Genomic DNA, 17,599 nt, shown 5'->3' on the forward strand with positions numbered 1-17,599 from the left:
CAAGTTACTAAGCTTTTCTCTCTGTTACATATTTCAACTAGTTTCAAGATTCTTTGAATCTTTCCTTCCTTACTAGAAAGTGAGATGTACTCAAGAGAAAAAACAGAAAGGTTTTCTACTTTTCCTAGTTCATTTTCTGGAAGTTTAAGCTTTTCCCATAGTGCAGAAAAACTGAGTTTAGATTTCCAAATTAAAAAGGATAATCCTGTTCCCTCACAATGTGAACAGCAGGTCTGTGAACATAGCTATTGTATAAAAGAAGGCACTGCTGTCATCCCACTTGGTCTTGCTATGTCGTCTGTCATGGATGAATTTTCTGAGGAGATTCAACCTGCTATAATACAGCATACTCTTTAAATGCCTACTTGGTCAACACCCTCAGCAGACTTAGAAGGAACAATTCATTTTGGTTAACTCAACCAACTCCTGCTCAAACTTAGCCTTTAGAAAATTGCAGTACATCTCTGCATATTCAAAAGAAAAATTTCTTGCACCTGGGAAATCTGTGTTTGTCAATACACAGCACCTTACTGTGTCTTTTGACAACCACATTTTATTAAGAATGGAATAAACTATAATATACAACAAGGTCCAAACCTTAACAGCTGATATGCCCTGGATCTATATTTTAATTCTACTGAATTCTAGTAACAATCTTCTAACACAGCTCTTTCATTATAAATTACTGGGGTATCAAAAAAGCAAACCCTCACAGTATAAATATGTTTTCCACATAGCTTCAAACCCCCATATTAATTATCACCATACTTAAAGTTACATATATCACACACCTGGCAGCTGACAGACAAGAATAAAAACAGTAGCTTGCCACGGTACAGGGACCTAGCTCAAAGAAGTAACTCACTTTGCCAGCAGATTTCAGGTGTACTAGATGGCAGCAGAAATCTATGTAGGCCTCTTAAGAGCTACAGCTCACTCTTCAGCTCCACTCTGCAGTTCTGTTTTGGCTCGGAGCAGCTTGAAATAAACACTCTCAGAAAATACTCCATTAACCCATGATACCTACGGTTCAAGTGTGTATATCTGGCTTCTCTGCCTAAATGAGATGTCCAAAATTCCTTCACTCATTCTTCACTTTCTTTCTGGTGCCTTTTACAAAAGGCACAATCAGTTACTATTAGGATGATAAGAAGCAAAATGGACTGAAACACTGTCATTGCTCAACAGGACTGGTGTAAGCACAGGCTGATCAGGAAAAAGTTGTGATTACCTCAAATATATTCAACAAAAATAGTTATCAGAAAGGCTGATAGGAATAGGAGAAAAAAATTCATCACTGAACGTACCCCAAAATGTTTTAAGTTGGAAAGTCAATGTAACAAGATTAAATCTGTGACATTTTGAAAGACATACACCTGAAGACATACACCTGAATCATTATTTTAGGATGAGGGAAAAAATATTTCAAGCCTCAGTCTTTATAAATAACAGTAAAATATTCTGAATGAAACTTAAAATGAATCAGTTAACTAGCATTTTAAGGTAAGAGCACAGAAGTTTGAAACATCTATAATTAACTGAAGACAAAGAAATGAGACAACCTCAAAAAGTTGAATACAGAGAATATATGGAGAATTTGAGCTGAATTTCTTGAGATCCGAGAGTATGTTTCCAATACTGGCCTACAGAATTACTTAGGGAAGGAGGGAGTGGGAGGACAAAGAGCAAAAACTGACAACAAAGATAAACAACATAAACTTCTGTCTTTTTATTCACTAGGACTTATTTCCAAGGCATATTAATTCATGACAACACCACTATCAGTAAATACGTCTTTAAAATCATCTGCATTATTATCTTTATCCTTCACAAAAAAGAAACCAGACAACAATCATAACTGTTTTCCTTATGTAAAATGCAGCTCTGATCACAGAAAGTGTTGACTGAAATCACATCTCAACAATAACCAAAAGAATGCAGCAATTGAAATCATACAATAATTGTCCAGATTAATCATAGGATGGGACAGTTTTATATACAAAGTTCATACCACTACTGCCATTATGGTTGATTTTACTGGGTTTTTTATGTGACCTGCAATGGTATCCACTAGAACTGAATATAGCATTTTCAAAATAGGTTCCACCAATTAGAAAGAAAACAAGAGCAAAGAAACAGTATAAAGTTCCCAAGAACTCCCAGAAATGAAGGTAAAAAATCACAGGGATGCACTTTTTTCCCAGCTACTACCCTTTTCCCAGAGCAGCAAATATCTTAATTCAAGTAGCAACGATTGATACATAAATTAAAAATATAAGGTTTTGCAACAAGTCCTTGAAAATTATTTATTACATAACGTTCATTCACCTTGAGTATGCGAAAAGCAGGTCAACTGGCCTTCAAAATAAAAAGAAGGTTTTGACTCAAAAAATCTTGGCAAGGCAACAGATTTATCCAGAGCTATACTTCTAATTCTTAAACTCTTTACAACCAATATACAAGCAGCTTGAAAACCGAATGTGAATCTAAAGTACCAAATGTTATGTGAAAGTGGATCTTAATTCAAATAATTGGTTTTGTACACTGACAGCTAATCCTTCTTCCTTGCTTGATCCTTCGTAAAATTATGCAGCCTTCAGATCAAGACATTAAATGTCATTTAAAGAATCACTCAATGTTGACTTAGTTAATGAAGACTTTGCTTAAAAACACATTATACAAGTGACTGTCTCTGAAGATAAGAAATACACTTTTTAATTAATTTTGGTAAATATTACAAGCAGTAAGGCATAACATATGCTATAATACTTAAAAGAAATATAAGAATAAGTGACATAAACAATTCAAAATCTAACACTAAGTATGTATGTTATTTAGTTATCTGTGGTAGCAAAAGCAAAACATTCATACCTGCACCTGGAATGATCGCCAACTTTGTTTCAACTAGGCCCATTTTAGCAGAAGATGCTAAAAAACAGAATGTAAAGAAGTTCTTATTCTAATGTAGAAGGAAAAAAATCTATGAAAATACATCATGATGACCTAGAAGTTTGCTAATATATTAAATTTTCTTCAAAAAGAAAAATAAATCACTTTTTAAAGAATTTGTTTATTTAAAAAAAAACCTTCAAATAGATTCAACTGATCTGCTTTTAGTGAAAGATCCAACCACTTCCATCAAGGCAAATTCAGTACTTAAGTCATTTTCACATAGCAAGTAAGCAATAACATTGAGTAATGAGACTTACATTCAAATGGAAAGTACTAAAAGAAAATGGATGTTATTGCTTAACATCTTAGAATGCGGTAGAATTCTGCATCTGATTATTTGAATTCTTTAGGCGACAGAATATTCTCTAAAGTCAAACAACATTATAAATCCTAACTTACTGGCTCAGAATGAAGTATCCATTTACTTTCCATCAATAGGCTTTACAGTTCTGACAGCTCATTAGCTCAAGGTTCCTCTTTTCAAGAGTGGTTGTCACTTTTAGAATTTAATTTCTTATGTAATAATACACTTACTAGCAACTTTTGTTTCTTCCCTGCACTCTGTTTAGATAAAATCAAGTCTCCATCTAGAGCACTTCAAATGCACAAGAATTAAAAAAAAAAAAAAAAAAGAAAAAAAAAGAAAATAGTTGCATGACCCTTTTGGCAAGACTGATAAAATTAGTGTCAGAAGAATCACATAAATGTTTAAAAAAACCAATCCAGCTAACAGAGTTAAGTCATTATAAATGAAACATTTGCAAGTACTTAGACAGGTTTCTGCTAAAGCCCTTTCAAATAATGGGTTATAAACAATGTCAAATATCAAGTAAGTTTTATAAGACTGTTGCCACAGACAGATTAGTCAAGCCAGCTGTAACACTAATAACCCCACATTCCACACCAGTATTCAGACCTACCTGCCACCCGTATATCACAGGCTAACGCAAGTTCTAGGCCACCACCTAAGGCAGTTCCATCTATTGCAGCAATAGTAGGTACAGGCAGATTAGCTGAAAAAGAAAGTACCAATTAACACCAACTTCATAAAGAACACCTCTGGAAAGTAATTTCATTAGTTTTGCTCATTCTACAGTCATACATTTCAAAGTTAGAAATTGTGTCTTGACAGTCTCAGACCACCACTGGCAATAATGGTCATTACCATTGCCCCTTTTCTCCTGTAAAGCAGCAGCTAACAGCTTAATAGAGGTGGGAAACTCTTCAGTTTGACAAACAAATGCACACACTGCCAGCACACATGACAGGTAGCAGGGCTCCAGAGGCCTGTCAACCATGGCATGGTCTGTATGGAATTTATCACCAGTGTTCTGACACAAGAAAGTCATTTAAACAATCAGCCTAAAGTACTGCTTTTCACCTTCTGCAAATTCAAGTTCTCTTCATCCCTATTCACCACAAGCTCAAAGTTTGATGAAAAATGCATTTTAATTTTAGAAATAAATTTATACATTACAGCTTTAATTATATTTAATGTAAGAGTTAACACAAGCTAGCCATTTTAAAATATACTCAAACAGTAGTCCAGTAGTACAATGTTGCTACTAAAGTTTCAAAGATAGCCAAAAGCAATTCATTAGCCAGACACTTGGGTGCACAGCTTTTTGAAATGTTAAATCAGCTCTTGACTACAGCTTTTTTTGCAGATGTTAAAAAACATTTTCTTTGTTTCTAATGTTTCAGCTAATTTAATTCAATGACCAGTTCATTCAGTTTCATTAGCCACAAATAGAAGAGGAAAAAACTATTCTACCAAGACATAAATGAAAATGATGCATGAAAGACTTTAAAAGACTTATTTCCTTTTAAAATCTAGAAGGGTAATATGAAAAAATATTAATTTAAAATTAATTAAAAATATGAAGAGTGAGATCTAGAAGGGTAATAAAAATTATTACTTCAATGTATTAATTAGAACTTTTCCTAGTGGACTAGCTAGTTCTAAATTTATAAATTGTGCTACCTAGCTTACCTTTTGCCTGTCTGACAAACAAACTTCAGATAACTTCATTCAACAAAAGAATCAATTAAATATTGGTATACATCAGCATGACAATTATCATACAAGCCAGCAGTCTCTCACTGGGTAACAAACAAAGCACATAATGAAAAAAGGTTATTTTAGCTGCAAATTGACCTGCTTTTATGATTAACAGCTACTGAAAACCCAACTGTCTTTAAAAAAAGTAACAAAAACTTAGCAATGCTTTTCAAGATTCTATTAGATGCTTTAAAACAAAGTCCTGGGTTACTGGTTTAGATTATTATTAATAGTGACTATCTGAATCTATTTCAGTGCCAAAAGAGGCTACTGATTACTGTTTGCAAGAGCTCTTTCAGTGACTTAAAAGAGCTCAAGGTATCCATTACACCTGCCATCTGCCACAGAAGGCATAGCAGACAGGGGAATAGTAGAAAAATTTGCTCTTCCTCTATTTACTTCTTCTCAGTTATATGGAAAGGCAACTCTCATTTCCAACAGGGCACGGCTCCTGACAGAAACTTATAACCCTGTCAACACAACCAATTTGCCAAACAGTCTTGCAATTTTGCTAGCTGACACAGCTAGCCTTTCTCCTAAAGAAATATGCCTTTGCCTTGGGTAAATAAAAATAGCTTGCCTGAACATGAAGGCAGGGTCACTGTTAACTGCAGTTTCCAGCAGTTACTGCCTATATGAATGTTCCATTTATCAGAGACTAGCAAACACTATCTTGAGCACTGTTTGCATGGCTTTTGCAGTACTCCAAGGCAGAATACTTTCCTAAGATAAGCAACTTCTGGAATTAGCTATGGTGCAATTCAAGTAGACTATTACATATGGAAACGGAAGTTACAAAATGAGCATTATAAAACAGCTTGGTTTCAAGAATTACAGCCAGCTCCTATCACAAAATAATAAAAAAATCATAATTCAAGGGGAGAAAAAGCAGTTTGACAATGTTAGAATCATCACTTCTCAAGGACATTAATTTGAAAGGATCACCTGATATAAGAGTTGACAATGAATGAAAGGCAAAAGACAAATCCCCCGTAACAGCCTTGTGTGTATCTATTAAATGAATTTAAGAAATTAATCCTTTTAAAAGGTTCTTGTGAAGCATCAGAAAAACTATCAGAGAAAAAAGTTAGTAATCACTTGGGATTGTAAACTGAGTTTCCAGGCCACATGAACTTTTTAACAAGGGTGAAGTTTCCTGGAGTATTAGTATTTTGTAGCATAAGAAACATGTGATCACATTTATCTCCATGATTTTAATGTACAGCTGCCAAAACTGTTGAGCCCATAACAAAAGCAGAGATACGTTTGACAAATAATGCCCTGTAGGCTTAATTGAGTTGTATGCACTCAAACTCTAGGAACATTAAATTACACATATAGACAGGTCAATCTCCACATGATTCTACATGATAAGGCTCATTTGCTATGAGTGATAAAAAAACATTTAAAGCTTTGCCAAGAGGCCTAGTGGTTTTATGCTTTAACATTCCACATTTTTGTCACAGTTCAAATAACAAGATACAAATTTTAGGCAATTGTTGTACTACTACTCATTAATCCTCAATTCTAGACGTGATTCAGGTTTATCAGGGTGCCATCATGAACTGCATAGTGAAAAAAAAAAAAGGAGTTTAAGATATATATAAAAGAAACAGATTAGCTAAAGTAAATGAGAGAGTACAACACAGAGACGAGTAGACTATGTATATATAAAGATTAAAGTTGTTAGAAGTAATTAAAAAGACTAAGTAATGAGCAGCATTAAACTTTAGTTAGAGAATTCCACTGAGTTACCATAGCACATCAAAATGTGGACTGTGAGCTACTAAATAATAAGGTAGTTCATAAAATTAATTCAAAAAGGATCACTTCACACTTCTATTCTAATGTAAAACATGCTGCTTATTCTGTAAATACAGGTCTATTCTGCACATAAAACACGTCCCAAGCAAATGCCAAAAGTCACATCCTAATGTAACATCAATGCTTAATTATATTACAGAAAAGTAAAGTTCTATGTACAGTAAAGAAATAGAAGGGTCCAATTCATTTTATGTTATGTCAGCACAGAGCCAGACATAAGACAAAAACACATTCTTATATTTGAGATCACAAAAGCAGAGACTTGTAGCTGAAGAGAAGACAAATGTGAACAAGCTCATTAAAATAGATTTCTTGCATAAGTTGTTTAAAGAATAATCTCTTAGCACAGAAGCTGACAAAGCCTGTACAAAAGGATGTTTACTGGTCCTTCAAGACATGACACAGGTAGAGTGACCATCAGGTAAACTGAAGAACTTCAGTAAGAGAAAATAAACTTAATAACATTAGATACCTCAACTAAACCCATAAACAGCTCAAACAAAACAGAAAATATGGCAGACAGCAATATAAAGAAATGAACCTGCTTCCTATTCTGCAGTAAATGTGAACTTTCAGCTAAACTTCAGAAATACATCCCTGATAAACATACATGTCACATGTAGTTTTAGATTAGGTGGGCTGGCAGCATCTTGTAGTCTTGGGATACTCCCAGCTTTCCTGTGACTCTTCACTACTGAAAGGTGTAGAATAGAGTAAGTAAACTCACCCATGGTTTTGCCATGAGTACAGAATGTCACAGGAGGAGCACTTTGCAATTAAGCATATAAAAACACATGTAATGTGTTGGAAGTAATTTCAAAGAAGCACAGTTGTTCTGAGGCAGGTAATTGTTATTTCACCTTCAAGTGACTTCCCACATGATGTCTACTGCTGCTGACTAACAAGAGATTTCCTTCCTGCTTAGAGACCATGATATGACAAACAACAGGCCAGCATATAAATACAGGCACCTGGTCTGGAGGCTTTGACCACTAAATAGTTTCTCAGATGTGTGCCGTAACACCCACACAGCTGAGTCACACTACTGCAGATACTGACATTCCCCAAATAGAAAGTAGAAAATGCCTGGATTCTACTGACCTGAATCATAAATGACTGTTTAGACTTTGCACTAATTTTTAAGGAAGTTCTTATAAAATTACAGATATGTAAGATAATAGCTGGGAGGAAACAGGATTACATGTGACACTTTCTTAGTAACTGTCATGTAGCCTTTTTTTATTCCTACACATCATTATTTTCTCTTTAATGACAAGAAAATAAATGGTCTGATCAACAAGGAAAACCTGGGTTCCAAGTTAGTAAGGATGAAGGAAGCATGAAGAATGAATACATACAGTAAAAGCAAAATGGCAACAATTCACATATGAAAGTAGCCTTGTTTTTATGAAACATTATATACATAGATTTCATATAATAGGCAAGAAACCACATTCTTTAGCTGGTCTCCCATTACTCAAAGGAAGACCTACTGCTAATGCTGATCCCTTACTATGAGTTCCTGAAACAGGTAGAGGAAGAATAATATGGTTATTCAGAATTCCAGACTTTATGATTTGTGTTCCTAGTCAACCTGCATGAACTTGCCCCAGCAGATTAACTTAAAATATTTAACACGCAGGAAAAATAAATTACAAATTCAGAATATATCAAGTTCAAAAAGACCAACCTCCTAGGAATGTCCTCCTTGCTTGCTAAAGAAATTTATAAATGTAAGATTTTCTGTAAGCAACTGTACCACATACTCATATAAATGGAAAAAAACCCCATTCCTGAGCTAGAAACAGGATTTTGAGATTTAGACTATTCACGTGCCAATGAAGTACATGAGAATCACCCAATTGTAGCCTGGCAGCTGTTGCAATTAACCTGAAGAATACCTGCAGTACTCCCTTCATTCAGCTAAGATGTAGGAGCCATCATTAAAGAAATAAGCTCTAATAGACATAGAATACTGTTTCTCTAAAAGTAAAAGGTCTGCACTGTTACTGCAGTACCACTTGCAGTAACAGAATCAGAAAATTCCATGAAAGTCCACTCAAGCCCTAAAAATGCAAAAATTCTATTATAATTAGATACAATTAGATGTAATGAGATATATAGATATAGATATAGATATAAAATTAACTTCTTATTTCTTAGTTAACTTAGATATAATTAATTTCTATTTTTGAAGTACTTTTTACAGATTAGGGAAAATATTTTCAACTCAACTAATTATAGCAGTCAGAATTTGGTATCTACAAACATTCAAATGAAGCCCTAGTTTAAAGCTTGCCTTTTTATGCATTTGATACAAAATATTAATGAAACGAAAGACAGTCACCTTAACTTCCCTTGCTATTATTCCTGTGTTGTCCTGTACCTGGAAAATGTTAAAAAAAGGTCCTTATTGTGCCTTTCTCATCTTTATTCAGTGACCTCATGCAACCAACCTTCAGAAAGAACAGCTATCCAGATATAAACCAGAAGCTTGTCACTACCTCTAGTACCTACCCAACCAGATTCAAAACCCTGACTTGTCTTTAGTTATGAGCAGAAGAATTCTTGTTACCCAGAATGAAACTGGAAGTAGTGAACATACTTTACTTGCCTCAAAAACTGTGGGTATCCATCTAAGACAGAAGTAGCTACAAAATTCAATTTTAAATAAGAACACAACTGAATTGCCACAGAACAAAGAAAAAGATTGTCCAAGCTATTTATTCCACAGGTCCATTTCTGATTATTTGACAAATAAGGCTGATTAGTGAACAGCTTACTAAGACAAACAACTTCAGGGGGCATTTCCAGCAAGTAACTTTTCCTTTTGCATAATGGATTTTATAACTCATAAAGCCAAGAGGATGAATTGTACAAAAGTATCTTGCATACTGTCAGTATTAGATGGAATACTAGAGGAAAGTATGCTATAAATTGAGGGAGATTAACAGTTCCAAAATTTGTTATTTAACTCTAGCAAATTAAGAAAGTGTGGCAAACATGTGCCTATATATGTCTGCAGCACGTGGAAAACCCTTAAATCACAGCAAAGCCAAGGCTGAAACAGAGTTCTGGAGCTCACCTTGTCCAGCCTGTCTACTCAACCAGCATCACCTTGAACAGGTTGCTCAAGCTTATGTCCAGGTGATTTTGGAAGATCTCTAAAGAGGGAGACTTCAGAACCACCTGAGTAACCTGTATTAATGTTCAGTCCCTTCACAGTGAATAAGGACTTCCTGATCTCAGGGAGAATCTTTTCTGTTCCGGTTTGTGCCCATTGCCTCTGGTTGTGTCAATAGACACCGTCAGAGACAGCCCAGCTCCATCTTCTAACACTCTCATACATCACTGAGATCACCTCATGAGCCATCTCTTCCCTGGTCTGAGCTTGCTCAGCCTTTTCTCACGCAAGAGAAAAGGCCCCTTCAGGGCCCTTCACTGGACTTTCCAGTAGCTCTGCCTTTTACTTAGGAGCCTAGAACTGGTCATAGAACTCCAGCAGTGGCCTCAGCTGTGCTGATGAAAGCAAAAGGATCACCTCCCTCAACTCCTGGTAACACTGATCCTAATACAGCCCAGCATACCACCATCCTTCCTGGCCACAATGGCACAGCGCCATCTCACATTCAACTTGCTGTCCCACCCAGACCTGCAGGGCTTTTTGTGCTGCTGCTTCTCCTATCATTATCCCCATAATGTACCTGGTGCATGAGATTGTCTGCATTTTGATTTGTAGAAACTATTGAGGTTCCTGTTAGTCTGTTTATCCAGCTTGCTGAGTTCCCTCTGAAGGGTAGCACAACCCACTCCTTACGATTTTACATCATCAGCAAACTTGCTGAGTCTACATTCTATCCCATCATCCAGACCATACAAGATGTTGAACAGGACTGAATCTGGCGCTGCCCCTGGGATACAGACTGGCTAGGGGCCTCCAAGCAGACTTCATGCTGCAGATCCACAGTCTGCAACCATTCATTTAGCCAATTTTCAATCAATTTCATTGCATTTTCATCCAGTCCATACTCACCAGTTACTCAGCAAAAATTTTACAAGAGGTACTGTCAAAAGCCTTACTGAAGTCAAGGTAGACAATATCCATGTTTCTCAATCTAACAAACAATGAGAAACAATGTTTCTCATCGAACAAACTCTAGTTTCATCATAGGTTGTGAGACTGGTTAAGCAACATTTCCCTCCTGTGACTCCACCTTATGACTTCACCTTATGACTTTCTTGTCCCTTGTGTGCCCAGTAGTAGTTTAGTTTCCACATTTACTTGTTCCAGAACCTCTCCAAGGACAAATTTTAATCTACAGATAAGAAATCTCCCTCCCCATTTCTTAGTACATTTATTTAAATGTAGTAACAATGGAGACTTCAAATTAACAAAAAGAATGGTCACATGCTCCCTAAATGTTTAAATACCACTAAGTGCATATGTGTAGATAGATTCTATGATTGAAGGTCACCCATGAGGAAAGCAAGAAAGAGGGAAAAAGAGTCATATCTTAAGAGTGAGAATGTCAAATAAAGAATTACAAATTTTAGTCTTGCTATTACAAAGCAATGCACTTTTTAACATACCATTTATATTTAGTGTATATTTCAACCAAAAATAGCTTAAACTCCTATAATACTGCAAGTCTATGGGGTGATTTCTACACTAGCATTGAAAGGTTTGAGAGCTGTTACTTTACAGAGTTTCTTTATGAAACCAAAATCACCAAGTCGTCTGGTTACAAGTCATATAAGAATTTTCAAAAGGTCACAGACATAAATAGGAATTTTGAACTAGCAGTAATGATTATTTGAAACGAAATCCTAGCTTGCATAATAACTGGGAATGGATCTTTACTTTGTTTTTTAAATAATTAAGTTTATACCTAAATATTCTTATTTTGTAACTCAAAAAAAATTTCTCTTCCATCTCTTCACTACCCAGATTCATGATGTCTCTTGGTAATGTGGCTCTTCATTATAAAAACTAAGATCTTTTAACTTAAAAAAAATAAAGGGGAAGGTGGGGCATAAAGGGCACAAGCTGTGCCCCTTGACTGGCAACTAGAGGCGGTCCATGTGCAGTTCTGATAACTGGAAAATTCTTTATACTAGGAACATTAGGATGACAAAATTACATTTAATATACTAAATAATTTATGTCACAGGAAATCAGAAAAAAAATTACAACACAGCTCAGTATCTTGATTTCATTTTGAGGACCTTTTCCTGAAGAACAATATTGTGATGGCATATAACCTTTGCAATGAGTTTTGTTTCAAGCAGTTACCTAGCTCTGCAAAATCTGTAATCTAGAAGTGGCTACAAGAGTTTCCTTTCATTTTCAGTTGCAAGCACTACTGTCAAAAAAAGATTCTTCTATGAGGAAAAAAGCTAACAGAAACAAAATACATCAACAAGTACTTTCATCCGTTCTGTAACACTAAGAAATCCAGCCAGCGTATTCAGCAACATTTGAAAGTGGCTGAGAGAGACTGTCAGGGTAAAGAAGATTGGTAAAATCATTCTTGCACAAGGCAAGTAATCAAATGTTACAAATCTTTACCTCTCATAAGTGCAAAAACAATGATAAAGTGATTATTCAATTTATTTCTGTATCTCTGTATGTTTCAAAAATATATTCATCTGCAAAAACAACCACACTTTAAAGTCTGAATACAGAATTCTGTGCCATACATTTGCTTGTCACAACTGTGAAAGGCTTTTAGGCACCCTTTAATTCCTGTGCTTTTGATAAGAAGCTTAATAAACTACAATTGTTGATAGACTTGCACATTACTGTCTTTCCTTTAATACCTTCAAAGTTCAGGCAGACAATCAACAACAGTAAAGAGCTGCACAAGAAAACCCCATTTTTTTAGTATTTGTAAAGAAATTTTGCTTTTTAATGAAAATGGTTACTGCACATTACAGCTGATTATTAAGCAAAATATATTAATAAAGTTTTTCTTCCATTTATTTTGACAGAGGCTAAGGCACTTCACTCAATCCTATTAATTTCCTAGTCTCCTCCATTAATCACTCACTCTCATATATGACATAGAAACACTGGTTTTTTGAACTGAAAAAAGTTTCAACTTCAATAGAGGAACATTATATTCTTTATTTTAAAATTTTCTATTTGGTATTTTATTTTGTCAGGTAAGAGAGACAGTGTGTTCTACATTCTTGATAAAAGAAACAGAAACTGGGCAACTAATGGGAATGAAAGAGGGGGTTAAATTAAGCCCCTGAGCTGTTTTCTGTATCTAACTCTTCTATGATTTTTTTGTACTATAAAAAATCATTTGGGTATTTTAATCATCTCTCAGTCTGATAAACAGATTCTTCAGTTTCTTCATATTTACCAACATTTCATCTTGTAGTCTCATTCTGCCCTCAATAAGACAATAATGAAGTACAACCTAGATAACAGAATTCACTTTCTGTAAAAAAAGTGAAAGCTTTGGATAAAAGAAAAATGAAAACTATTTCTTTTATTTTTACTCTTATTAAATACATTTAAGAACTTATTACTCACACAAAAACAGCACAGCATATAATCAAGCAGTGGATTTATGAAGCACAGAGAAGATACATGATTTCAGTTAATTTATACATTCTACTTCTATGCAAGTTTTTTTTTTTTTTCTTAAAAAGCACACAAAATAAAACTCCAAACTATTGTCTATATAATATACAAGCACAGCTATAGTCTCTAATATAGTCTCTGGCTGTTAGGAGAATCAAATTAGATACAGTTTTGTTTTTTTTTTTTTTAATTGTCCATTTGTCTGATTTACAGTATGAAGAAAACACATACTTTATTATTACTACTATTCTTGTTTGACACAATACATTCGCTAGTCTAGTGCTAAAATATTTTATTTCTATATTAGTATAATTTACCAAGTAATAGTTTCAAGCCAGTTCATTAACACAGAACACTGCAGAAGAAACACTTGCTAACATTTCACAGTAAGCGTTTTTTGGTTGTTTTTTTTTTTAACAAGCTAGCTTAGTAATATCAAGTCAGAGCCTACCCAGGCGAAAGTTGTACTCATTACAAGACTTGACAATTCTGAAGTGAAAGCCTCATGCTTGGCCCTATCAGTGAGCTCAGGATTTCTTCAATAGAAGAGCAACATTATGCTTTCAGTACCATGTCAGGAGTTGCTACCCTTTGAATATCAATTAGTTCAAGGAACAGAGCCACAGACCAAGACAGGCAAAGCAAAGCACTAACAAACTTTTCTTTCTCATTCAGCAATTGAAATATGCAATTTCAAACCTGAACGGTGTGAAGAAAGGATAGTGTTACCAACACATCAAACATGCAAAGTGTGGCTCCTGGGCAAGGGAATGAAATCCCTGGACAGCAAGTGATACTGGGGCCTGTTTTAACACAGTGCAAACTGTCTATGCTGATCTCAATAAATCATCTGAGTGAGTAGCATCCTACTTTTGGCATATTTACCTTTGTGGAAGAAAACTTAAAGAGCCATGTCCAGTCCATGTTCTCTTGTCCTCCAGAACCCTAGGAATTACTAGCAGAAGAAAAACTAAACTACTGCTGAGGTTATGCTGATTTTTGTCATGGCTGTACAGCAGCACTAGGATCAGACAACATTTAGTCAAAGGCTATCTTAAACTAATTCAATATCAAGAGAAGAAATAAATCTACCATTGGAAAACAAGCAAGAGCCTAGCAACAAACTCAGAATGCTGGTACTCAAGGACTGTAGTAGTTATGCTGTACTCTTAATCACACAGGCAACATCATAGCACAGCAAGCAAAATACTGTGCTAAAATATATTTCACAGTGTCAGCAACACAGAAAGAGCATGATGCCTGAGGTCAGCTGTTCAGCATGGCTCTGAATGGCAGCACAACCCACCTGTAATTTGTCCTTTTTGAAATTTGATAGCTATCTGAAATTTCATTCAGCTTTCCTGTAAACACAACTCATAGCCTGTACCTCTCTACCCTAAGAGAGAAATCCACAGCTCTTATCACAGGATTTCCAAACTACAGTTCTACGTTTTTGATGGCCAGATCTACTTCCAGCAAACACAGATGGATTTGGTGAATTTGGTAAATTTTGAGTGTTCACTCCTAAACCAGGATTTAAAATGCTAACCAAACCTCCACAGAAGCTTCACAGATTCAAACAGTAAAATAAGACACAGCGTCAACCTCATCAATGATAATTCATGATAATTTTTAAGCCTTCGCAATGGGAAAGTGGGGTAATAGCAGACCAGCAATCAAGAGAAATTTTTTATAATCTTGATACCATTCTTGGAACCTCTGAAATAATTTTTTGACAGCCTGCATACAAAACCAAAATGTAGCATATAACATGGCATAAAAAAATGCATGTTTGCACAATCTTCAATAGTCAAACTAGGAACTTTTTCGAAAAGAGGATGCTTGTCCAAAGGATGAACAAGTGCTTTCTTTTAGGTAAATTAAAACTTGGCAATGACTGAAAGGCAGAAGGACAGAAGAAATGCTAAAGAAGGGGAAAAAAATCTGTCAATGTAGAACTGTATCTGCTCTGAATAAAATCAAAAGCACATAATAAAAAACACAAATGCAAGTAATTGACCACAAGGTGCTTTCATTCCAGATATCTCATTCAAAGTGGACTATGTTAAAACTAACCATATCTGATAGAACTATATATAAATAAAGTTACTATATATCACCATTTATTAAAGTTGTATCACAGCTTATGCATAAAAACTAATCAAATGTTTCCAACAAAGACCCGTAAGATTTGTTATAATTCAACAAAACCAATAGAAAACCAGTAACCTTAGTATTTTATTAAAAAATTCACTCTTAACTTAGCTCAGATCTAAGTTCCATCAGGCCACGAGTAAGGTGTTTTGTCTCTAAATGTGAAAAAAAAAAAAACAAGTCTAACCACATGCTAATTTTAAGAAGCAAGCAAGAAAGTCAGTTGCCAATTTTTATTTCCTGTTTATGGGATTTGGGAACTTACATCTACATTCTTTGGAAAAGCTTTGCTACTCAATGACGTTTCTCAATTAACAGAGATTGGAGCTAGATGTCAATTTGAGTAATTGCATGTATTTGTCGAATTAAAATTCTTTCTACAGCTTCAGTTTTTATTTTTATTAAATATGGTGTTTTTATTGAGGAGTGTGTTTATTGCATTCAGCTCCATACACAGCCTCAGTCTGTTTTGGGACTGAAACCCCGAAAGACAACATATACACACTATCGCAGTTCTGACTCCACAGCCAGTATAAAGAACAACATGGATTTAACAACAGGCATACCATAAAACGCATATTGGAGATCTGACCCACAATGATGGGGTTTTTGTCCTCCCCAAAGCCTCAAAAACAATGTTTCTGGAAATCACTGTCATTTGATTTAATTTACCCAGGCTGTCTTGTTGTGCATGGTTACAAGAGATCTATTAAGGCTTTTCTCTCCCAATTTCTTTAGGGTAAAGACAGCTTACATCAGTAACAAAGTGCTTCAAGGCAGAATATAGTAATGGGCAAGTAATCTTATAATTCTTACTATTAAAAGAAACAACAACAAAGAAAAAAGTAGAAAAAACCCCAGACACACACACACACACAAACCCAAACCCCAAACAAACCTCCACAATTCTGGTATAATTTTAGCAATAGCAACCACTGCTAAAAATAGAGGCTGTTTTCATTTCCCCCTCCCCAGCTTAAAGCTCCAAGTGCTGCAACTAATGGGGCTCTGTTCAATTTTTTCAGCTCCTTTTTTAAGCATTTATTTATAAACAAAATCACATTTAGTACAGCCTCACTTCTTCACCCAAATTTAGTAAGAAGTTACAAATTATTCCCATATAAATAAGTGCAGTATGCTTTTAATTTTCAGAAAATTCCCTTCTGCAGCTGTATTCCAAAATGATACTACAGCTTTTTACAGAATAATCAGTGTAAGGATTTAAAATGTAATGACATCGACAGAAACTAAGGAAAGTCAAAGGATGTCAATTCTAAAAAGTTAAGTTTATCTAGTTGTTCAAGACATAATTAACCTTTACTGTAATTTGTCTATAAAGGTAACTTAATAGTCTTCTTTCTGAAAATATAGCTAAAAAGATATAACTCTTTACTAGGTCACACATCTGAATACAAATGCAATTATCAAAACATGACCTAGTTCTGAAAAGCAATAAGCAGAATACATTTTAAATGAGATTATAGTATTAAACTCGGATAGAAAAAAGAACAAAATAGGAGATTGGAAATATTGTTCCCTAGCTACATAACATTCTGTATTGGTAAATATTAATTTGAAAATTGTTTCCCCGCTTTAACTATCTCACAGCATCCTAGTTGTTGCTGAACAAGAAAAACACCATTATTATTTTCAACTTACAGATTAATTGCAGTGACCAAATGCAAATACTATGTCCCTATATTTTGTAACGACTTGATATGAAATTAATATTCACTTCTATTCATCAGGGCATGACACATGGGACATCATATGCACTCAACCATCTATCTAACCTCCTGTACATATTTTTCTGATACTGTCTATCATTTCCATGTAAAGAATGGCATAATAAGAACCCCATCTGGGGTAATGCATTCAGCTCTGGGGTCCTCATCATAGGAGGGACATTGACCTGCTGGTGTGAGTGAATTCTGGAATGAGCCCAGAGGAGGGACACCAAGTTGATCAGAGGGATGGAGCATCTCTCCGATGAAGGCTGAGAGAATTGGGAT

General features: G+C 35.0%; 1 protein-coding gene across 1 annotated transcript in view; it reads right to left on the minus strand.

Annotated features, from left to right (window-relative positions):
- Window positions 1–17,599, minus strand: part of AUH (AU RNA binding methylglutaconyl-CoA hydratase) — a 111,585-nt gene that overhangs the window by 49,669 nt on the left and 44,317 nt on the right. Inside the window, exons 5-6 of the mRNA XM_063179899.1 lie at window positions 3,873–3,965; window positions 2,872–2,928 (exon numbers count right to left, since the gene is read on the minus strand). Coding sequence (XP_063035969.1) covers window positions 2,872–2,928; window positions 3,873–3,965 — 150 coding nt within the window. The remainder of the gene's footprint in view (window positions 1–2,871; window positions 2,929–3,872; window positions 3,966–17,599) is intronic.

Source organism: Melospiza melodia, chromosome Z (genome assembly GCF_035770615.1).
Source record: "Melospiza melodia melodia isolate bMelMel2 chromosome Z, bMelMel2.pri, whole genome shotgun sequence".
Classification (NCBI taxonomy): domain Eukaryota; kingdom Metazoa; phylum Chordata; class Aves; order Passeriformes; family Passerellidae; genus Melospiza; species Melospiza melodia.